The 23,843-nt window shown below is 37.4% G+C and overlaps 1 protein-coding gene across 1 annotated transcript in view; it reads right to left on the minus strand.

The window, feature by feature from the left end:
- Nucleotides 1-23,843, minus strand: part of SDK1 (sidekick cell adhesion molecule 1) — a 363,863-nt gene that overhangs the window by 202,921 nt on the left and 137,099 nt on the right. The window contains exon 5 of the mRNA XM_050713839.1: nt 2,031-2,164. Within this exon, the coding sequence (XP_050569796.1) occupies nt 2,031-2,164 (134 nt within the window). The remainder of the gene's footprint in view (nt 1-2,030; nt 2,165-23,843) is intronic.

Raw genomic sequence — 23,843 nt, forward strand, 5'->3', positions numbered from 1 at the left:
TCTTCCAAAATACACCATTTTCCTGCAAACACTGTCTGCATACTCGATCTTTCAGGACCATATTTTTGCCTGATTATTTCCTATTATTGGACTGAAGGGGTTTATTCATTTGTATCTAATCTATCACACATTTCTTTTCTTCCTCAGATCAAAGTTCATGACCACCATGTTAATCTCATTTCCTTTACAGACACTTCAATGCCTTATGGCCAGGGTCTTTCCTCAACACACATAGCATTACTCTTCCTGGCTCAATTTATTAAAATGTTTATTTATCTTGGAGGTTTTATAAGGTTTTGAGGTTTTAAATCATCCTCATTGATTAATATTTATTCTAACAAGCAAATCCATATTTGGCTTTCCACCTTGCCTCATTCCTATTGTTCACATTCCAGATAGACTTTGCATTCATGGTATCAAGTCCGCATGCATTTAAGTGTTTTCTTTTCCATATGCTGGTATTACCTTCTGCTTTGCCCAGAACTTGTTATGTATGCATGATCACAGACTATTTCTAGCATTAATTAAGATATGAAATTAAAGTGAGAAGTATATTACTGGTTGCATAATACAAACAATACAAATTTGCTTTAAAAACCAAATTACTGAAGTGTTAGCAAATCTCTTTATACTGTCAGAAATAATGTTTACAATCTACATGCCATGGTACACATGGAATTCACACAAGTGGATTTGCAGTATTACTTCCAATTCAGGAAAACGTACAAAAAGCATGAGAAGTTCATTTCATCTATAAATATAGCCAAGAAAACACAGGTTTGTCTCTCCTGCTCTGTGTTCCACCAGGCAGCCTCTGCCCTCCGTGACTCACTACACAATGTACTCCTGAACCCACTAGCAAGGCTTCCATTGTTTGCATAAGAACAACTTTCCCTCAAATCTGATGAGGAATTTTACTGGAGAAAAAGTCATATTTTGTTAGAAATTAAATGTTTCACAGGTACATAATGTTTTTGATGAGCTTCTGACAAACATAAGCATATAATCAACAGCAATTTGCTACATTTCCTGCCCCCAAAGCCAGAGACTCCCAAGTTTTGCTCTTCTAAAGAAGCTAGCCACGTGGACTGGCTAAAACCTATTAATTTCCAAGATCAAAAGGGCATTTTATCATGCTGATTGGCAGAGATCTGAGAGCACTGCATCCTCTAGAAGCTTAAACTGAAAGAGTACCCTGTCAGTAACGCTGCCAGCCTCATAGACAATTTACTTAATCATCTCTTCCTTATCTCTATAATCAAAAATAGAAACCTCCACATTCACTCAGGCTAACATACTCCCTACCTCACTCTTACATTAAAGACACCTCTACCAAATGCCCTCAAAAGGAGTCAAACCTTTCTACGTGCTTAAATTTCTTTATGAAAACACATTTACCAAACGGTTTACAATATTTAACATATGCACATTTTACTGATCGTACATGTCAATATATGGTGTGCAGCCATCTTTCTGACCCCATTGCTCTGCTGCTTTTGCTGTAAAACCTACTTATGGAATGCCTCTGTAACGGTAGGTGTTAATACAATTTGCGCAAAGTAAAATAATAAGTAATAACAATGAAATGTGTGTTCCCTGGGACTCTGTGATAACTCCAGGTAAAAATAATGTCATAGACTGGGAATAGACTCATTAATAAAATTGCACTCAGAAGAGTGACTTGTTTACTTACGCACAATGGAAAACAATACATTAACAAACCCTGTATTAAAAAGAAATTATGATCACAACAGCACAACAAACAGCCAGGGATATCATCATGTACCTGCCTTGCACAAAACAAACAACCAGACAAAAGGCTCTGAGGCTGATTTGTCGAGGGCCTGTACTCCCCCAGGTCCCTCTTACTACACAAGCTGTTCAGTGTGCTCCGAACTAACCAGGAAAAGTTGAACTCCTTCAAGGATCCAATCCTTTGTTAGTAAGGCTGTTTTTATTAGGGCAGAGTTTTGGGAATACCTTCTGTAACCTCTGTACCATGGCATGTTTTCTAATATTTGTATACTCACTTGCTACACTGAGCTGAATCAATGGACTCGTCTTGTTCTCGCCATTCTTTTCATTGACAGCCTGGACGTAGTAGCCTCCCGCATCAGCCACTGACGTTGATAGGATCACCAGCTGATTCTCCAGTGTTATAGCTCTGTTTAGGAAAGTAAAAAATAGCATTCAAAGCAAAGAACAGTATTCACTATACAGAAATTGTACAGTGCTTCAGACTCAACAGAATCATAGGATATTCATTGGGCATTTAAGGCAAGATGTAAGGTAATCCAAAACAGTCTAGCTTCAAACACATTTGCAAGTAACACAAGATCTTCAATGCTTCTAGTTTTTTTTTCTCTCTTTAGATCATGTGAGTTGTTTATGGTGACATGCAAAAAGCTGTAACACATGAAATCAGAACAGTTTCAATGGTTTTAAGAAGTTACAGATGAAGTGACAAATAAAAATGGAGACACCCTGTGAACTGCATTGTTATGGGCTAATGGTCCCAGCAAACATCAGCATACCACAAAGCCAGTGTGACCGAGAACCTTTCCTACAAGTGAAGGCTAGCCTATTAAAAGGCTAACACTCGGGGAATAACACCACCCAGTTCAGTGAAGGAAAAAAAAAAAAAAAAAAGGCTGCTGAACCCCAGAAGGTAAACTTTATGTAGATATGGTATCAGTAATTATTGCAACACCACAGACAAAGAACACTGTCAGGTTAGAGCCTAACCGATATCCTCAGATGAGCTGTGTGTACATAGGGAGGGAAGAGCTTTCATTTAACCTAAAGCAGGTGGGAAAGCACAACCCTGCGGTTAGTACCAGCGTAGGCTTGGAGGAGTCAGTAAATGTAATTATATAACCCTTGCTTAGTGCTGCTATACATCAAATGTCTCTAGAAATCCCCTCGTAGGCCACCATTACTCATTTACACTGCAGCAGGGTTGGAGCCTTTGCATTTTAAATGTATTGAATAATCTTTTCCTTGCCTATACAAGATAAAGTTTTAATCCAGAGAAATTATGTAAAAGTCTAAGGGCTGAATTGAGCAGGACACAGGTAGCTGAAAAACAGATAAAAGAACATGTAGAGTTCCATAGCAAGCCTGTAGAGCTAAGAGATGACACAAATGCCGACTGGGCCAGGCACAACTTCGGTAATCTGAATGCAAGTCTTGGAGCAAGAAACTCCTACCTGCACTTACATCATATGATGAGAAGCCCCACTGAGTTCAGCTGTGCTATTAGGCAAATCCTTGAGGATGAGGTTGAAACACAAGATATAAAGTTACACAGGATGAAAAAGTTCGTACATCAATAGGCCATAAAGAGTCAGATGCCAAGTCAAACTCTTTGTATATTAATCAATCAGTATTGGAATTTCCTGTGTGTCTTCCTACTGTTTTGGCAAGGTATTGTTAACATTAGTAAATCACAATTATTTTGCTTTTGAAAAAACATTTTAAAGCAATGGGGGAAGCCCACTCCTACTGTAGCATACTATTTTTTTATTTTTATGTAGATGGCGGCATTGGAAATGAGAAGATAACACCCTCTATTTGAGGAGTGTTCAAATGCTGTGGGTATCATCACTTCAGTTTTCTAACGTGGATACAAACACTGAACTTCTATAAGGCTATCAGTAGATACCAATAAATCAAAAATATCCCCAAAATACATAAAGGTATTTTCCAGCACTGATGATGGTACACATCTGTTGAATTCAGTCCTTGCACACCAGCTAAAGATTTTGTTTGCATCATCTTTATTGATGGCTTTTATTATAGCAACTGTAAGAAATGTCACGGTATGATTTTTTCTTTACTCAATGAACCTGTAATTGTTTAATTGACTTAGTAAATCAAAGATTGATAGATTTACAGTGTGCAGATATAAAATGCAATTAATATGACATTTGATAAAGCAAATAAAGATAAAATTCCAGTGAAGTGCTAATAATTGAATATTAAAAGACTATGCAATTATAGTCATTCCTCCAGTAGTTCTAAAGCATGCAGCATTACAAAGATTCTTTGAAAATACTGAAATACATTTCAGACTACTTTGAGGACAGCTGCAGCTATACTCAAAAGTTTTAAAGTTGATCCATGAATACCAGTGAGATGCACACTGGTACTACCTGCATCTACGAGCAAAATAACGTTTGCAAGTGAAATGTGAAGATTTTATGCACATAAGTATATTTGAACTGAAAAAGATCAGTGCAGAAGGGCTTAACATTACATATTGTGTGTTCAAACTAGTGTGAAAAGTTTGATATTAATTTGTATAACAAAAAAATAATTAGAGGATGAAGAAACTACTGAATACAATTCTTTGAGGTCATCAATTCCACAGTCAAATTAATGTTAAATTAAAGAACCCAAAATGAGTTATTAATAACTAAGAATTCTGTGAAAAATCAAATGTTTCAACTTTGGTTACTAAAGACAGGAATAGGGTAAGACATGAGCATTCAGAGGCCACAGACTCTGGGAGTTTTCTTTAGATCAAGTAAGAGCTGTGTGCATCAGGAAAATCAATTAGTCACATTTTAAGGACTCATTAATGCCGATGTTTCTAAACATCCGAAGATTCATGCCACATCCCTTATCAGGGTTGCAACCACATTTTGCACAACAGCTGCACAGAGCACCCTAAAATTGGCTTAACATGTTCCCCTGGGTTCATTGTTTGTTTTCATTGTCTGTTGTAACTTTTAAATTATGACAGCACCGCACTCATGTTCGAAGGAAAATCTGATTGCCGGCTGCTCAGCTCACTAGAAAATTTGAGGAAAACAACTGCAGCAGATGGAGTGGTCTTGTCAGAAATTCATACCCAGTACGGAATTTATGGAAAACAAATATTGCTTTTAAAAAAACAAACGAACAAAAAAACCAACACCAAACTTAGCTCAATTTAACATTTTCAAGACAGAAGCAACCAGCAAATAAACTAAACAGAGTGATCCCTTGGGGTTCCTTAAGCATAAGAAAGAAGCATTTTAAATCATATATTTTAACAGAAGATATTTTAGAAAATCTCCAGAGCTCAGTGGAAGCCTGTAGGGAACAGCAGCCAATATACAAAAAACAACGTACGCGTCTGAGTAGTAAGCAGTTACAATGATACCTCAGAAGCATTTCTACAACCCCTTTAGCACAGAAGCACCCACAGCCTAGAATAGATGGATCTCAAAGGGAAGACAAGTTGTGCCTTCAAAACTGCAAGCCATGTCTATGACACGGTGCCTAACCAAAGGCTATGATCTGTCAGGACAGGAGACTGCAATGATGGAGATCAGTAATAATAATAATAATAATAATAAATTATAATAATATATAATATGTATATTATATAATTTATATATAATATATTATATAATATAATATTTAATATAATATAATTTAATTATTATTAATAATAATATAATATATATATATATATATATACACACACATATATATATCCAGTTCTTCTAAGTATCTGAAGATGTAAACAGACACCTACTGAGGTTTTCATATCTTCCATTTACTGCAACCAGAATTAAGCACTTGGATACACTCTGGGATTTTTAACTGTAGACTTCTGAATTGAGCTAATACTTTAAAAAAATAATCTGCTGCAAATAATCTCTGAAGTTTGATCTAAAGCTTAAGGAATTTATGTTAATATCAGTGTGACGTGAATCAGGCCAATGGAAATAATGACACTTTGGAAAATTTTCATGGCATTTAATACCATATTTTTTGCTGTTAAAGCTTTCCAGCTCTAAAAATTGAATCATTTATTAAAATACTGGAAATGAACTCTGCAGTATCTCAAACAGGTGCATTTCGTATTAAAAACAATTATTAATGGAAAATACCAAAATCTACCAATGGATAATTGTCTAAAGTTAGAAATTAACTCAGTTATTAGTGTACCAGATTACACAATAAGTAGATAACACCACATTACAAAAACAACATAAAATGAGAATCAGAGTAACCTGATTAGGCTTCCTCTTAGAAGGCAGCCATCTGTTCCTGAGCAAGGGTGCAATATTTTAGTAAAAAGGCCTTCATAAAGCCTCTTTTCCGCCAGCAGGTACCAATATCCAATCCCTCTCTCCCAGGTATTTTTACAAGACCCATGTCGCCCTCAGAGCACTAACACTGACATTACTGACAGACGTCCCCGTGGCTCTCTGCTGCTGGAAGAAGAGGCAGACACACCGTAGTTAAAACACAGCTGTTCAGAGAAATCCTGACTCAGAGCAGGGCATGCGTGGCTTAGCAGTGAGCATTTCACCACCCATGTCTCTTCCAATTCTGATGGGAAATTATTAATCAAAGTTATTTAAATGCATGCAAACAGTACTTGTTTTTCAGGACACAATCACACAGGGCAAAATATTAGTGTATCTGCTACAGAGCATGGCCATAGCAACAAAGCAAGAGGAGCTGTGACCGGATGCCAATTTTACAAAACAGCGCTCAGGTTTCAGTTATTTCATTGCAAATGAACTAAAAATAAAAGAAAATTATACTTACTCAGCTGCTGAATATTAAGTACAGCTACACAAATTAATGCATTGATTTTACAATCAATGCTAGTTTATGGCATTGCTTCTCTAACCATGCCACGGCACAACAAGCAATTCTGGACTGGGATTTCTAGTCATGAAAGCAAACCAAGGTTAAAGAAGAACAACAAAACAAGTTGGGATTGTCAGGGACAGGCTGAGCATCACCTTGTAACGAAAGCAGCCCAGCTACTGACAGGAGATCAGGCCAACTGCTTGACTTTGGAAGATGTATTTCCAGGAGGAAACGAGGGACAGGGCAGAATTTCATGCTCAAAGCCTCGCTTCTGTATTCTCTAGCTCTGGTTTTGGAATTTGCAAGACCTTGGTTTCATAAGGCTACTGACATTACTCCCCACGTTTGACCATGAACCCATTATGCAAAACCCCGCCTGTGTAAAGCAAATGTAAAGCTGTAGTAGATGTGGACGGAAAACTATACTTCATCAACAATCAGTGATCCACTGCCTGACTGGACATGGTATCAAGTAGAAATCTACAGGGCCTGTCTTTGTTGTGGCAGTATAATGGTTTTAGGAATGACAGCATATCACAAATTAAACATGAGTCCATAACATCATGATTTATGAAACAGGTAAACCTCAGAACAGGTTGCCACAAAAACACTGGAAGACTCAGGAAATATTACTGGTTCTAGCAAAGTGAGGCTTCCACTCAGGTTTGGCTACCAAGCAAAATAAAAAAAAATAAAAAACACCACACCAAAACATTAACCCCACCCCCTACAAAAACCAAACAAAAAAAATTGGGAGAAAAAAAATAAAAAAAGCACAGTCATCCAGAAGACATGATATATGGGAGAAGACTCAAGAAATCTTAACCTACAAAACACAAAAATTGTCACAAGTGTCTTAATATTTATGTACAGGACTGCTGCAAAGAAGTATCTCAGATTTAAGCAGAACCATCAAATATTGAGTGTTGTTATAAAATTCTTAGCAGTTTGCCCTTGGAAAAGCTTTCTATTCTTTTGAGATGGAGGCTCCCAGAAGGGGCTCTTAGATCAGTTGTCTGAAATATATATTTAAAATTGTGCCCATATCAAACAATTACCGGTCTAGAGATAAAACAAAACAAAACCCAAGATAATCACTACATAACTGGTCATGAAATAGACGTTTGCAGTGAGACAATGCTACCGATCCAGGAGCAAGCAATTACAACCAGAACAAGCAGTAATATTCATAAGCGCACCGCTTACGTTAAAATGTTCTTTCTCTTCCCCCAGGTTTTCAGCAGCTTTAATTCTTATTTAATACAACTTAATTATTATCACACAACTCCACTCCTTTGACATTTAAAAAAAATATATTAATTTTTAAGCAATAAGACTTAGTGCAGCTGATATAAGTACCTGTGTGCGCCTAGATGGCAACTCTGAGGGGTTTTGTTACCCAGCCACACCGATCAATGTCTGAACTGCAATAGCAGTTCTCAAACTACAAGTAAAACCCAGAATTTCAAGATAAAACATACATGTCAGTCAACAACAGAAACCAAAAACTTAGAATAAAAAAAGTCAGATTTTCTCCAGCCTCCTTGTCCTCCCAAATTGTTACTGCATTCAAGGTTCTGGTGTGTAAACAGAGCATCTATTCTCTCCTCTCTCCAGTTTATCATACAATCAACACGTTGAACTCCACTTGCGACATCACTATTTGTTGCTATGGCCATAGCTAGCAACCACTGGAAAGAGAACTGGTGGAAAGTCTTAAATATGATTTTTATTTTTTATTTTTTTAACAAAACATTGCAGTTAGAAATTATCTTAGGTTGTTGATCTACACAGCTGGCTGGTTTCACTGACAGCAAGCACAAAGACTATTTGTAATCATTTGGGATTTTATAGCCCAATTTACAGATACAAACAGACACGAATATTCCTCCGCTATATGACATTTCTCCTGAACTGATTATTCAAGGTGTTGTGCTTTTGTGTGTTTGTTTTAAAATGCTGATTTTTTCCCTTTCCTCCTCTGTGAAAGGAAAAGTTCTGTTATTAAATTGTATCTTTGCTTCTGATAAAATGTCAGCATAATGGTACGTGGTATCATGGTTTGTAGTTAAGTATTAAAGTTTTCTGAAGATATAATAATCTTCATACCATTATTTCACTGACAGGTATACTACTGAATAAAAACAAATGTGAGGCATGACTGTGAACTGCACTAAAGATAAAACAAATTAGCAGTGGCACATCCCTGTCACAGGGCAACGCACTGAAAAGGTAATTGATTATACAACAAAAACTACCTCTAAATAGCATACTTAACAGATAAATTTAGACATGCCATAGCTTTGCCTACTTAGATGCTCCCAGCCTCTGCTTATTCATGTTCCTGAATTTGCTGTCAGCCATATTTCTGCCATTCTGTGCTTGATTCCACACCTGTCTCATTTTAAATCATCTTTTTCACTAGCCGAGAATAATATTTGACATGGCTGTTTCTGTATAAACATACCTAGTCTCGGTGACCCAAAAGACTGCATCACAGCAACTAAAGCACCCACACAGTCTGAAAATAAAATTTCAAATCTTGGGTCAATGAAGAACTCTTTCCAATACATTTGGTCCATTTTCTCATACTACAATTCAATATAATTCATACATTTCAAGCTACATAAATGCACATGAGGATTTTTAAAACCAATATACCGAGTACATGGTGCTTTGACAAAAGTCTGGCTATAATCACGAAACCCAGTGGCAGTTGCCTAACAGTGATGATGAAACAGCCACACACATTGTGGAAGAGGATCACAGGAGCCAATGGCTTTGTTTTTTTCTTTTTCTTTTTTTTTTTTTTAAAACTAGTGCCAGGAAAATACTAGCCGTTCAACTGTTAGGTGGTCCAATATACAAGTATGTTGAAATAAATTGGAGAGTTTCATTGGAAAGGAAAATTTGTACAGCTGTAACTTAGTGCATGCTTGTTTTGTTGAATAGTAGGGAATGCTCCAGAATTAACAGCTGAGCAGTCCATCACTATTTATATGCATTATTACTCCTTTTAACAGCACCAAATCTTTGTTAAAAGCAAATGGATAAGTTAAAAAGTAGTAAGTGACTCAAGCATTAACCTTTACTGCTGCCACCTGTACAAAGAGCAGTGGTACTGGGCAGCAATAGAGCAATTTGTTTAGCCAAGTTTTACTATGAAAGATAATTAAAGATTTAGTGGCCTGGATCAATACAACAGCTCATGCTATCTATGTACAGAACTGCAGTTTGCTGAGACTAGCATGTGTGTTATTGCTGCAAATTCACTGTACAATTTTATTACACAATATCTTGGAGGTTTGCTGTCTACATCAAGATAGGGATCTTGTGAAGTCATTTCTACTCACACACCATTAAGACATATATTATTGCTACACAGTGTGAATTGAGCAGAGGCCTGGGAGCCATGTATATCCAGTATTTTGCTGGTGATACATAGCCTTGAGTTAGTTATTTAGCCTTTTGGTCTCTATGTTCTGCTGAGAGAGAAAAAGGATAATACATATATTTCTTTTTTTTGTTTTTATGCTGAAAAATTTATCTATAAGCTTAAATAGCTAATACCTCTAGCACTCAAAAGATGTAGAGGATTATGCAAGTGCTAAATCTTAATACTCTTTACTTTCCCCTTGCTTTTCAGTTTAACTGTATGGCATTTTGTTATGACTTTAGGCAAAACAACTTCTCACCTACTGACTTGCAACTACTTGAAAATCTCCTGAATTATAGAGACCGAGCAGGTGAGCATTGCTTTCAAACACTAGTCTTCTAGTATCCCACGGGACTGTAGAGTACATCCCTAAGCAGAATCCCCTCATATTTAAACCTACAAATCTGTATCGAACAACAGCTGCATTTAGTAACAGATGCATCTACCACAGACGCCATAAAATCCTGGTTATTATTGAGAATAATACAGCAGAAGAAATTTCAAGTCAGATAATCACACACTTTAATGCCATTAATACAAACATTTTAAAGTACTTCAAGTTAGAGACAATAAAACAAAGAAAACACTAATAAAAACAATACCACCATCCCCACAAATACAACTCCAGCAGAAACCTGCAAGTAAGCAGTGACTCCCTGTACCTGCTGTAAGTAGGCAATGCAATGACAGAAAAGCAAAGCCAAGTTGGATACATTCAACCATATGTGGAACATCCATATGAAGCCAAACACTGGAAACTTTGGGATAAAAAAAAAAAAAGAACATAGAACAGCATAACATCCCAGTGGCTTTTATGTCATGGCTTGTATCCAACAAGATTTCCTATCAATACTGTAGGAAACAGACCAGAACAAACAATTGGAAAATCCTATTCTATCAATAGCTTTTTATCTATTGTTAGGTCTGTGCTATACACTGCTAATTTCAAAAATAACACAAGCTAAAAAAAAATCAGAAAATATAATTTTCTAATAAATGAGGCAATCATACATGAAGCTATGTCACAGCAAAGTTGCAGAACTCGAGAAAATGGAAAGCAAAGTCAAGAGAAGCTTTATGTAAGAGGCTGAGAAGACAGATGCAGTGGCAGCTAAACCTCACCCTTTGACCATCCCTTTCTCAAACTCCCCAGGCATCAGTACCTGCGTACGCTGAAAAGAAAGGGGTGAGAGGGGCAGAGGGAAGCTTTCTGTAGCCTTTTGTTTTTACTAACTTATTAAATATACTACAGCACTGCATATGTTAAAATCTATGAAACCCAGTAAGTGCATTAGCATCTTTTAAAATAAAGCATCCTGGAAGATAGCTTTCAGACACTCAGAAGTATAACTCCCTCTTGGGATCCATTTGTATTTAGTATTTGAAACCAGGTTACAGCCCTCGACTCTAAAACCCATAAAGAAAACTTCAGTAGCCAACTAAAATGTAAATAATGCATGATTCAAAGAGCAACAGGCCACACAGATTTTTTGCTTTCAACTTGGGTGGTGTTGCCAAAAACAGGAAGATAGGTAACCTATCAAATCCATTTATTTTTAAAATTACCTGAAATCAATACACAGTCGTATGACTTACTGCGTATTTGACTTCTGAGGCTAATGACACAAGTTTCCTTGTGGCGGGGCAGCAACATATATTCAGGCCTTCTGGTTGTGAACCTTAAGCAAGTTAGGAGGCCAAAGCCTCTGCAGTAAATCCTGCCAATCCTCTGGTAGAATGACAGCAACTTCTACTTTAAAAATAGTCCCAAAGGTAACGTAGAAGGAAAGAACTTCAAATCCCTTCCATCCGATACTGAAGCTGTAAGCACCACGCATTCCCTCTAATGAAGAACAGTACAGAGTATGCATCCGAGAGACTGCCTTGTGTACATTTTGTGGATGATCCATAAACACTGTGCCTATGGAGCAGGGAAATGAAACCCCGAATTGTCAGTAGATGCAATTTTGTTTCTTTGATTTTATGGCTACAATATGCTTTGCGGAGCATTTTTATTTTCAGTGCTGAAGAAATACCCAGCTATGAGTTACATGGCACAAGAACTCGCAAATCCTGGAAAACACGCATGCGAATTACCTGACTAGCTTATATGCCTTACATCGTGAACAGAATGCTCAACATCTTGCCGATGCAAGTAATTCTACATAATATTTAGACCAGAACAGGAAACCTCTGATGCCCCCAAAGTCTTTACTGCAATCTGTCTTCACATATTTATCTCCCTACTTGCAGACATTTCTGCTGCAGAGGTTTTAGGGATTTGCTCCTGCAACGCAGCAAAATGCTGCTCCCTGTGAATCCCCTCATCTGGAGAAGAGGTGCTATTACTGAGTTAATGGACAGTAGGCACAACACTTCCATCACCTTCAGTTACTGATTCTTTTTATCCACTTCACTCTGTAATGAGGATCTCTACTTGCTCACATTCTCATAACAGCAGCATCAGCTATCCCCTAATCCTACAATACATTAAAATCAAAAGACAGATGCAGGAAAACATTAAAACGCCCTTATCACTTGGCTGCAGGGGTATAAACTTAAAATAGAAGATTGTTTTTCAGTTGAAAACAAGCAAATAAATACATTTACTTAATTTTCTTCTTAAACAATCCTTATAGGAGTTGAAAGGATCCTTTGATTATTTCTGTAAAGATAAACAATGAAACATTCCATTATATCTTACCTAGGTTAGAGAGGAAAAAAAAAAATCAATTCCTTCCTGTACATGTTTTTTCCCAGGTGTATTAACACACTTCTTTATACTCAAGAACCAACTTTTATTATGAGCCGAGTGGGGAGGGTAGTGGGAGACAGAGAAAGAAAACAGAATGAACGGAATGCTAATGAGAAAAAAATGTAACCCCATTAGCCAATCCCTTTAATTAGACGCGTGCCTGCATTTTTAACTTCCACGTTCTTAATGCTGTCATTACTGAATTCAGAAGACGGAAAATGGAAATAGTGCTCACAAATAAAGCCTGCAGACTACTTTGTTAAAGGAAATAGGAAATAACAGGTTAGTTTTCACAAGATGAAAATTTGACTTAAAAGAATGACATACAAGGATCACACGACTTCCAGAGCGATGAGGCCGGAGAGAGCAAGATGTACAAACTTCAGAATGAAATACAGAAAAAAAAAGCTAATAAATAGGAGATATAGAACAAGGCACATACACTGGATGCTTAAGTAGACTTCTCGTTTTCATCTCTATACTCTTTACACACAGAATTAACAGCTAGAACATATTTGGCTATTCTACACCCTTCCCAAATCACGTAAAACAATCAGAAAAGTTAACATTGCCAACAAGCCTCGTTAACTTAATATTAATAGTGAAGGAGTGTTTCTTGCAGGCTTGTAGTACTTGGTCAGATAAATTCCCATTTGTTGTTCAGATCCTTTATACAAAAGACAGCGATAAGTTTACATAGTAACCTGTGTTTTTAGACAGCAAACACACATTGTGAGAGTGCTAATATTTAACCAAGAACAGAAGCTGAAGCAGGATTGTAACACCTCTTAAAGCTAAAACAATTACACAGCTACACTAGCTCTCAGTTATTCAGTACATCTAAGTCTACACATTAGCTCTATATACTCTCTGTAAAGTTAGAGAGGCCACGGGGGTGGGGGTGGGGGGGGTAGTCATGGCATGGCTCTTTTTTAATGGATTGCAAGTGTATGAGAATGAGCAGAAGAGAGGCCACGCATCCCCAGTAAAACGCGTAGGTACAGATCTCAGGAGATGTGTCTGAGCTGCTTCTTGACTGATCCCTTTGCCAGCCCATCTACTGAAGTTCCTCCTTCAGCTCATTCAACAGGCTGAGTTTTTGAAGTAGGCACTTCAAATCCAGTTTCCCAGTGCCACAAATAAGCCAGCAGTGCCTACACGAAGACAGATTCTGTAATCACAGAATCAAGTTTCAAGACTTAATGATACTGCTCCACAAATAAGTTCAGTGTTCTTAGTTTAGACAACTTCACCTAAAAGGTATGGAAATAATGCACTTCTTCCCTCTGTCTTTACTCTTTACTACAGCGTGGCAACTTCAGAGGACTGTTCGAGAAAAGAAACCAAGTTACCTGCAACAGCAGAAGCAGCACCAACACCACCAGCACCACCTTGGTGACTTCCCCCCGAAGAAGCAGAGGGACTGTCAGCTTCAAGAACCTCCTCACCCCAACAGCACTGGAAACAGGGGGGGAAAAACTCTCCACCAAAACCAAACACTTTGGTAGCAGACTTTTCTCCCCCTACTTTATTATTACTGGTGAGAAGCAGAATCTCCAGTGCCTCAAAGGCATGTCAAAATATGCGTTGGCAATTTCTATTGCGAGAATAATGTTCAAAGCATATCCCTAAGAACACAAATTCTCTTCTTACATCCAAAGTAGCTGGAGGTTTACCAGAGCTACCTGAAACCCTGCTCTCCCCCCCACCCCCAGCATCAGTTTCTGCTGCACCCGCCACCAGTCCAGGACACAGCCTGTGCTGCTCAGCCCACGCTGCATATCCCAACCCCAAGACAAGCCACCAGTGATTCCACTTACAGGAGCCTGCAGCAACACATAAAGGGTAACGCTAAGGTGATCTGTGAAGATGGATGAGCAAACCCCAGTGCTCTGAATTTCAATGCTGTGTTGCTTTACACCATATTTCATCCATTTAACATAGATCTAAGAGAGATCCTTGGGATTGCTTTCAAACAAGAATGTACTTAAAGAGAAAAAGGACACAGAACAGTTGCTGAAACACAATTATAATTCTACATGCCTAACATTTCCTTTTGCATTATTTTCTGCAAACATATACATGTAACGCCAACAAATGCAAAATTGTGCATGTTTGTTGTTAAACTGAAGTTACCTCATGGGGTAAAACGGTGCAGAGGCCAACCAGTGAGCATTACAACAACAGCTGCTGTACTGCACTCTGCTTCAGTAGCACAAATATAGCCCATATCGCAAAGTAGCACCCGATACCAAGAAGACAAACCTGCTGTTCTGAGCAGCACAACTAATAAGCCCTTTTCTCTTACAAGTTGCATCTTGTGCCCCTGATTCTCCCCTTGACCCTACAGCCTCTCTCTCTCAGAACTCAGCTCAGGTGGACCCAGCAGGCAGCATCCTTTCTGCCAGTGGGGTACCTCTGGGGCTTCTTCCCCAGCCCCCGATTCACAGAGAGATTGGAGGAACTTGTCTAAACCCTCTGCTCAGTGGGGCTAACATCAGCCTACAGATTAAAAAAAAAAGATTTGTAAGAACAAAACAGAATTAGATGTGGAGAAGAAGAACAAACAATACTGCAAAAGTTTCAGTCTCTTAGGGGAAACGTTTGTAAACATGTCCCCATCCTACCAGATACCATTTATTTCCTGGTAGCTACATTACTTTGCACAGTATTACATTGAGTCTTGTGGATAACCTCTTTACAACAAATTCCAGTGCTCGCTTCTCAGAGCGGAAAGATACAGAACTGAAATTCATGCTTTTATGATTTTTTTCATGTCTGGATACAGGTTCATATATACTTCTGATCCCCAGATATATAGTCTATATATATATAGAATAGACCTCTCTATATATTCTAGATCTATAGAACAGATATATAGTCATTGAATTTATCCTTATTTATATTCTGTGCCCATAATAAGAAACCTATAGTATATTCTATACCTACAAAACAAGTTTCTGTTCAGAGGTTTGAGTTACAGAAGCTAAGCTACTATTAATTAAAAAAAAAATAATAATCAAATTATAATTTCCTTTGGTCTTTTTATTTATTCCTTACACTGACTGCATTTCATTCTTTAAATAGTTGTTTCAAGAACTCCAGGGAGAAGAAAAATGTGCTACTGTTGATGATATGCCTGCCCTCCTCTATAAGCTTTAGGCTTTGCTTCCAACAGCCAGATAAGTAGCAAGAAAGTGGAAGGTTAAAAACTTTGCAGTTCCTCTCTGCCAAAACAGTAAAAGAAAAATGAGATTGTTGAATAGCTGACAACGACTGCAGAATCAACACAGCAGTGGTCTGCCTATAAGCTGCAAAGGACAAAACAGAGGCATCTGCTTAAAAGCTTATACCGACTGTGGGAGTCGGTACAAAAAGAGTAAGGAAGCCACAATAAAACATAATTGTTACAGGAGCTATAATTATGGCATTATTCTTTGGCATATTCAATGTTGTGCACATTAAACGTTGTACACTGTGAATATTTAATAATTATATGCTTACTCAGAGCACTTAATGTCCTTAAAATGCAGGTATTTTTCATGCATTAAAAAGAAATTACACATAATTTTTGTCCTAAGGATCTGCAGTTGAAATAGATGGACAGCATTCTGAGTGTCTTCTGCAAATGCAAATCTCAAAACTTTGGAAACCATGGGTGTTTACAGCCAATGAAGGTCAATTTTCAGTTCTTTTTGAAACAATAATCCACCACCTTAGCCTCAGGAAAGCAAAACATAACCTTCCAGCGGTCAATTATGGTCACCAAGAATTCTTTATTCTCATACTTTGAGACTTACTGCTAAACGGCTACCTCCAGTTATACTAGTTGTACTGGATCTCCAAGAAGTTTAAAAAACTTTAGATAAATACTAACACTCTTCAGTAGTAACAAGCACAAGATATATTTTGTCAATAAGGACTAGCAAGAAGTATGACTCACTAAGTGCCAACATAGCATAAAACATCGTAGTTTCTACTAAACTATTTTTCTGTAAACCATGCAGCCAGCAAACATATAAAGACGACAGAAAGACGACAGATTTTGGTATGCAACGTAGCATAACAGGGGCCAGGCATATCATTTTCACTGTAGTATAAAGATATAGGTGAAAAATTACTAGATTTTTCTAGGTTTTAATACAGAAAATATTAGCAAAGGGTTTACTACATTCTGTGCACTGCATCTTTATCTGAATGGAGAGCACTACAACTAGACGTACCTGATTTTTATACTAGAAAAGACTGACATTTTTAAAGAGCTTATTTAAGTTTTTGTCAACAGCTGAGGTTGTGTTTTGCTCAGAATTTGTCTTTTTCCAAATACTAACCTTTAGATCACCACAAACTCAAAACAGAAAAAACAGCCTGCAAGACTACTGGTTGGTTCAGCGTATCGCAATGAGAATCCTACAGGTCTTACAAATGATTTCACTTTAGCAGTGAACTGCTGATAACTATTCTCAAAGTGCAGTTTTTCAGTTTTCCACCCCCTTCCTAATAACCTCTATCAGACCAGACGTTCTTATGTCTTACAAGGTAGTATCAAAAGCCTTGCTGAAATCAAGATACGTGACATCTGTTGCTCCACTCATACCTACAGACCTTGATACTGAATCACAGAAGGGTTCAACACAATCTATTTCTGGCATATATATATATATGTATATATATATATATATATATATACAGGTTGTTAAATGACCTTTCTTTTTTGTTTGAGGGGAATAGCATTAGTTTCTTTGGTTGCTTTTTACGGTATTTTTCCAGGAATGAAAGGTAGGCTGATTGGCATTTCATTTCCAATTTTCTTTTTCTCCTTCTGGAAAGCAGGCATCACATTTCCTATTTTTTTTTTTCTTCCCAAACTTGCATTCTGCATTCTTTCCTAAGGCAAACTGCTAAAAATTCCAAGATCATTCAATGGCTTACTACATAACCTAGATAAAACCTCAGACGGCCTATTGATTAGAAAATATTTAAGGTATGACATCAAGTAAGAGGGAGGGTTATTTATGTAATAAAGATGAAATATTGCTTATTTATAAAAGCACCATGATCTCATGGTTTTTATTATTACTCATTTCCATTTTAATATCTCAGCATCTCGGAATGCTCTGTCATTCTAGCTAGCTGGAGAGCTAGCTCAGCCCTCTGGATCTAGCACTTCTGATCCTCAGGATATGGTTTGAGACCTTGGAAGGATATTGAGTTAAAAGGAAAATTAGCATGAACTAAATTAAGCTTTTCACTGCATGGTTTACTTTTTTAAACTGAAACTAAATCATGCTTGACAACATTCCCCCAGATGCCTCCGCGGCTTTTCTTGCCTCTCTCTGAGCAATTCAGCCGTGGGTGCTCTGCGCACGTGCCGCTTGCTCTTTGCTGCGGCTGCTCGCAGCTCTCCAGCTGGACGACTCCCATCTTTCAAAAGAAGTCCCAAGGTAAACCTCTGACTGCAGGAGCTCCTGAGAAACCAATTTGGATGCTTGCTAAGCAGACCTGCTAAAAGCATCAGTTCTTCATCCCGTACTTCGTAGCGCTCCAGATCAGAAGAGAGGATATGAAGAACCTGAAAACCAGCAAGAGCTTTCTGCCTGTCCTCAGTGGTGCCAGCAGATCAGAACACACTAAGCCCCATGTCTGGAAGCCAGACTCTGTTCATTGCGTTCTCCTTTGCTGTACTGTAACCACAGAAAACAATCACAAATTCACATCTCTCCCTCCTTCCTGACGTTTTCTAGAGCAGGGAAAGACAATCTCCTCCACAGCATTGTCTTGCACTCAAACTAAAAAGAAGCCAGCTGGTGTTCTCCTCAGAGCTACAAAAACTATTAGAACATTGGTAAACCTCTGCTGTAGCTATATGCATAAAAATGTCAGCAAAGAGCAGCAGCATAGGAGCAACTCAGCCCCCCAGAACACCTGGGTAAATTAGATCCTAAGTAATAATGCAAATTCCGCACACAAAGAGCTATTTGGTAAATTATATAACTAATTAAAGTAACTGAACACTTAGAAAAAGCCCGTTTACTCAAGCCTAGTTGTTTGTAAAACTTCTTCAAATGAAATTTGATAAAGTTTCAAGTGCACTAGGATGAAGAATGGGAACTCTTTTGTGTTCAGAGAAGGGCAGTGAACACAGCTTTTGAGAGCAACCTCATCGGCAAATCTCTCCATACCCCAGGGAGCTCCACTATCTGGGGTCACAGAAGTGGTGTGTAGTTTGGTGGGTAGGTTTTGGCAACACAATGAACGATGTAAGACTTTTTAGCAGCCGTATTTGTAGTATTTGAGGTCATCTCGATACATTGCCTTCTGCTGCTTGATATTTAAAGGCTTGCAAATACTTGTGGAATATTTTAAATATTATTTGGCAATGTGTGTATTGTTCATCAAATATATATTAACAAGTGCAGTGTGCGTACTATGCGTAACAGTGTAACAGATCTATGCGTTACCTTGAGAAGCACAAGCATTGTTTTAACTTATTTGTGCATTTAGGAGCACATATATGCAATCCTTGTAAATACATTTATAAATGAAAAGGAAATAGAACGGAAAGGTGATTGTTCTAATCATGCCTTTGAAAAAATAATGGCATCATTATCCTTCCTAAAATACATAACTGTAGAATATTGCATTTTCAATTAAATATCTTCACTGTTTGTTTCTGTAAAACATTTTCTTATACCTGGCAGAATTGCATAAATGTTATTTTAAAGCTGTAATTCAAGAATGCATGCTCTAAAAATATCTCTGTTATCAGGGTTTTCCAGGAAGTAGATATACAAAGGGAAAACTAATTCTTAGATTATGCAGTATACTGATATGAAATCCATTTGGTTAAATAAAAACATTTTTTTTCACCAGACCATACACTTGATTTTTCTCCTTCTCCCAGTTTTCCAACTAAGAGCTCCAACTTGTTGCTTCACTCCAGCCTCTCTTATGCCTCTAAGTCTAATGCAAAAATCTATAGTCACCTAAAATATCCCTTTTGTCACTATGCAGCATACCATAGCCACTCAGAACTTCAAAGCATCAGGACAGACCAAATTGGGATCCTTCTTTTTCAAAAGCACTGGCTCCGTGAGATAAGAAAATCTTCATTAGCTGCTTGCTTTATGGAGCCAATGAGTCAATTAAGCAATTCTAAATCCACGCAATGAAGGGCAATAATATGAATGTATACACCAGATAACTAGCAGTTGTATAACCTGTAAAACTTTACATGGCCTAGATACTGCTGATATTAGAATTGGTTGCATGATAACTTTTTGTTTTCTGCAGTCCTTGTAGTATTATTTATACTGAATAGCAGTGGTCCAGACTACTTGTTTTGTCCTTCTCAGTGTTCTCAAAGTGAAGGATTTGGATGAGTGTTTTTTTTTTTTTTTTTTTTCAACGAAATATTTCACAGATGAGAAAAATTCAAATGATGTATGGTAAACATTTGCATTCCATAGAAAGCATCTCGTGTGATAAGACTGTTCTTAGTTTTCGTAAGTGGAAGCATTCCAATTCACTTTCTGGTGCTTGCAATTGAGCTGCTGAAAAGATAGTACTCAAAGATTCTTACCCTGGGAAATATATTTAAATAGTTCATTTTCTGGAAGGGCTTGAATAAGTATATTTCTTATACATTTATTCTTTAAAATTACTTAGCTTAATACAGCCAATGCCACTTTTTTTTTGAATGTTGTTCCTCTTTTAAATTTATTTTTAGCACCAACATACAAACAAAGCATTATAACTATAAAAAGAACAGGCTGATTTAACTTAGAATTAAGAAAACGCAATGTTAATAGTGGCAAATGGGAAGATACTATTTTTCAGTCGCATAAAACAAGAAGAAAAGTTGCATTAGAGAAGTTTAAATTGAGATACGATGCTGCAGTCCTCAGTGGCATTTTGCAGTACTTATTAGCTTTAATAAATACAACAGTACAGTAGAATTATTAAAAATCTCAAGGTAAATTAGCTGCTCTGCCCAAAGCTGACTGCGTAATACTGCAGAAGTTATTCTACTTGATGAGAGTAAAGCCCCACGCAGAAAAAAACCACACCTTTCCAATTTTTTTTCCTCAAAAGAATTATTACTCACAATTAAAGATACTGTTTTCATCTTGAAAACAAGGTTGAAGTATTCTTGCATACCTCCTGGAACCACTGTATCACCAATGCACAAAGGAATTCATCCTTGAAATTTTCCATGGAATTAACCTATTTGAGGGAAAGCTCACCTAAGAGTGATATAAAAAGTTTTTCCATAATAGAGGAGAGGTTTTTTTTTTTTTTTCTAATATGGAAGAGTAATTGTTTTGTTTCTGAATTCTAAACCTGAATTTAGCATTTAATAAAGACATAATTATTCTCAAAATCAGAGTGAGCAAGCATATGATTAATGTTTTGGGCTTTTTTGCCTTCTCCTATTATGCATACAAGCCAAGAGCAATATGTGTATATATGCACTCTATATATGATTGCATGAATTAATCTAATCCCTCGACAAAAACACAAATAAAAATGGCAAGTTGCAGTACATTTCTTGTCAAGTAGGGCAAATAGCAATTGTATCTTCTATGATTAAAGCCAAATTTTGGTTCTCCTAATTGATACCCATCCAACTTCATCTGACCCCTGGATTCACCAGCAAAATTCAGAAGATTCAAAAGAATTGCCTAAATAGATCTGAAGCATGGCACGCATATGAGCAGAGCTTTTTCTGTTCTCTTTATAAATATCCATTTTCTTACGATAAGTCCTTATCCCTTTATTACACCTTTTATTTTTTATTTTTTCTTTCTCTGCTTCAAAGACCTTTAAACTTCTTCAGAAGTTCTGAGGGTGTTTTGTTGTTGTTTTTTTTTTTTTTTTTTTTTTTTTTTTAAACAGTTGGGATGATTGCTGCAGATGTTGTAGATTGCAGGAGTGCCGAACATCACACTTTCACACGAGGGCCTTCAACAGGCCTGCAGCTACATGCGAACATCTGTGCGTTTCTTCACCAGCCTAGAAAACCATCCACACATTCCACACATAAAAAAGATTAAAAAATCTTTTTTAAAAATAGTAAACCTACAGAACTTACTTTCCAATACCAAAAATGAAGGTTGTGGCTATAGATAAAAATTGGAGAATTCATTAATGAGGGGTTTCAATACGACTCTAAAATGCAAACACGACCGGTTGAAAATTCTGTGGAAGTCTTTCTGCAAAAGAAAAGTCCCAAATCTCCAAGGAAAAAGGCAAGAGACCACCCACATCCACATGCAGCCACTGTGATAGTTATTGAAGTGCTGAGAGGAATTCAATTTCGAGACTGGAAGCAGAAATACCAGGCATGAGAGGGGATTTCTGCAGAGAGACTCGAGTAACTGCTTACAGATATCGATCAGAGCATGCAGATGAAAGGCAAACACATTGCTGGTCTTACAGACAAGTCAGAATGTTATTACTGTAACAAAATCAAGCTATCTGCCTTTTCCCCTTTTTAATTAGATACTTCAAAAAGTATGGAGTGTACAGATTCTCATCACCCCACCAGTAACTGGAAGTAAACACTCTCTTCAGTTTAAATGCAGGATTAAGCTCACTGCTGAATCAGCTCACCCTGCCTCTGGAAAAGCTCAGACTGCTACAAATTTAGGAACAACTTCTAGTTAGTCAGAATAAATCCTGTATCACAGTTCCCTCAGTCACTAGGCCTTTTCAGCTTTTGCTTCTAAGAGACACAAGCAACAAGCTGCCAGAAGTTGAGATGTTGCTGTTCCTGTAACATTTTTTTTTCTATTATTGTCGTCTTGAAAGTAACTGGGCCTCAGTGATCCTGCCAGGAGGCCCCAAAAAGCCCATCTGTCCTTCGAAAATGTCTGCAAAGCAGACATTTCTGCTTGACTCCAAAAGTTAGTGGGTCAGGATCACAGCATCCTAGAATGACAGAAGAGGGCAGGGCTGGGACACTGGGAAGCATCACTGTATGACAAGAAAAGCACATTTTTTGGCTTTTCTTGGGTGTATATGTATCCCTTAGAAACAGAGAAGTATAAAGAACTTTCTGGTGCAGTTACTGCAGACAATGTCCAAATGCGCAATGTATCTGTCTATAAACAGCCCCTCTCAGCAGATTGTGAAGCTGCTTAGGTACTGTGCCATTTCATTAATCAGCGCTTGCCTGAGGCACAGCACATGAACTTACTTAAATTGCTGCCAGGGTTCCTAGATCATCCTTTGGCTTCCGAGGACGTTTCAGAATGATAATTACCCTTCAGTCACTATCCTATACTTACCAAATCCATTCATACAACATCCGAATTTATGCAGTACACACACTGTAGACAGCAGGCAGTTGCTATTATGTAAATTAAGTCTCCTAAGAACAAGGTGCAGGCAGAGAACATGACTTGTTAGAGACAATCAGCAGTGAAGAAGCTAGAGCAAAGGAGACTGAGTAAACATCATTTTATCTAAACTGACTATAAATTACCGTTCTTTTAAAGACAAGAATTCTGAAAATGTCAGATAATTAAGAGACAGATGCTACAATTCCTGACTTTAAAGGAAGTCAAGAACATTTAATACTTTGCACAGTCAGAATATTAACCAAATCTGATATAAGATGATTGTATCATATATAAGAAACAAGAGGCAGTGCTCTACAGCCTTACTGTAGCTCTGTTAAAATCAAAAACCCCTCTAAGGAAGGAACATTCAATGGATTCAGACTTTGTGGTTTCAGTGTACCTCCTGATCCAAGTTACATTTCTGTGCACCACAATGAACAAACAAATAAGCTCCATAAACTTCAGATATTTCAAGCATGTCTTAAAGACTCAGAAACGACATCCTTTTAATTTTTATTAATTAAATAAAAAAAACCACAACTCTAGTTTTTATTCTCATACACCTATCCATGCTCTATAGACCCAGAATACTTAAGACACAAGAATGCAGTTGCTGTAATCTTCTGGCACTGCCATTTATGACTAGATGCAAGGGAACCTCGAATATGAGGATCTAAATGATCTAATGTTCTCTGTTTTCTGTTAA

Source organism: Cygnus atratus, chromosome 15 (genome assembly GCF_013377495.2).
Source record: "Cygnus atratus isolate AKBS03 ecotype Queensland, Australia chromosome 15, CAtr_DNAZoo_HiC_assembly, whole genome shotgun sequence".
Lineage (NCBI taxonomy): Eukaryota > Metazoa > Chordata > Aves > Anseriformes > Anatidae > Cygnus > Cygnus atratus.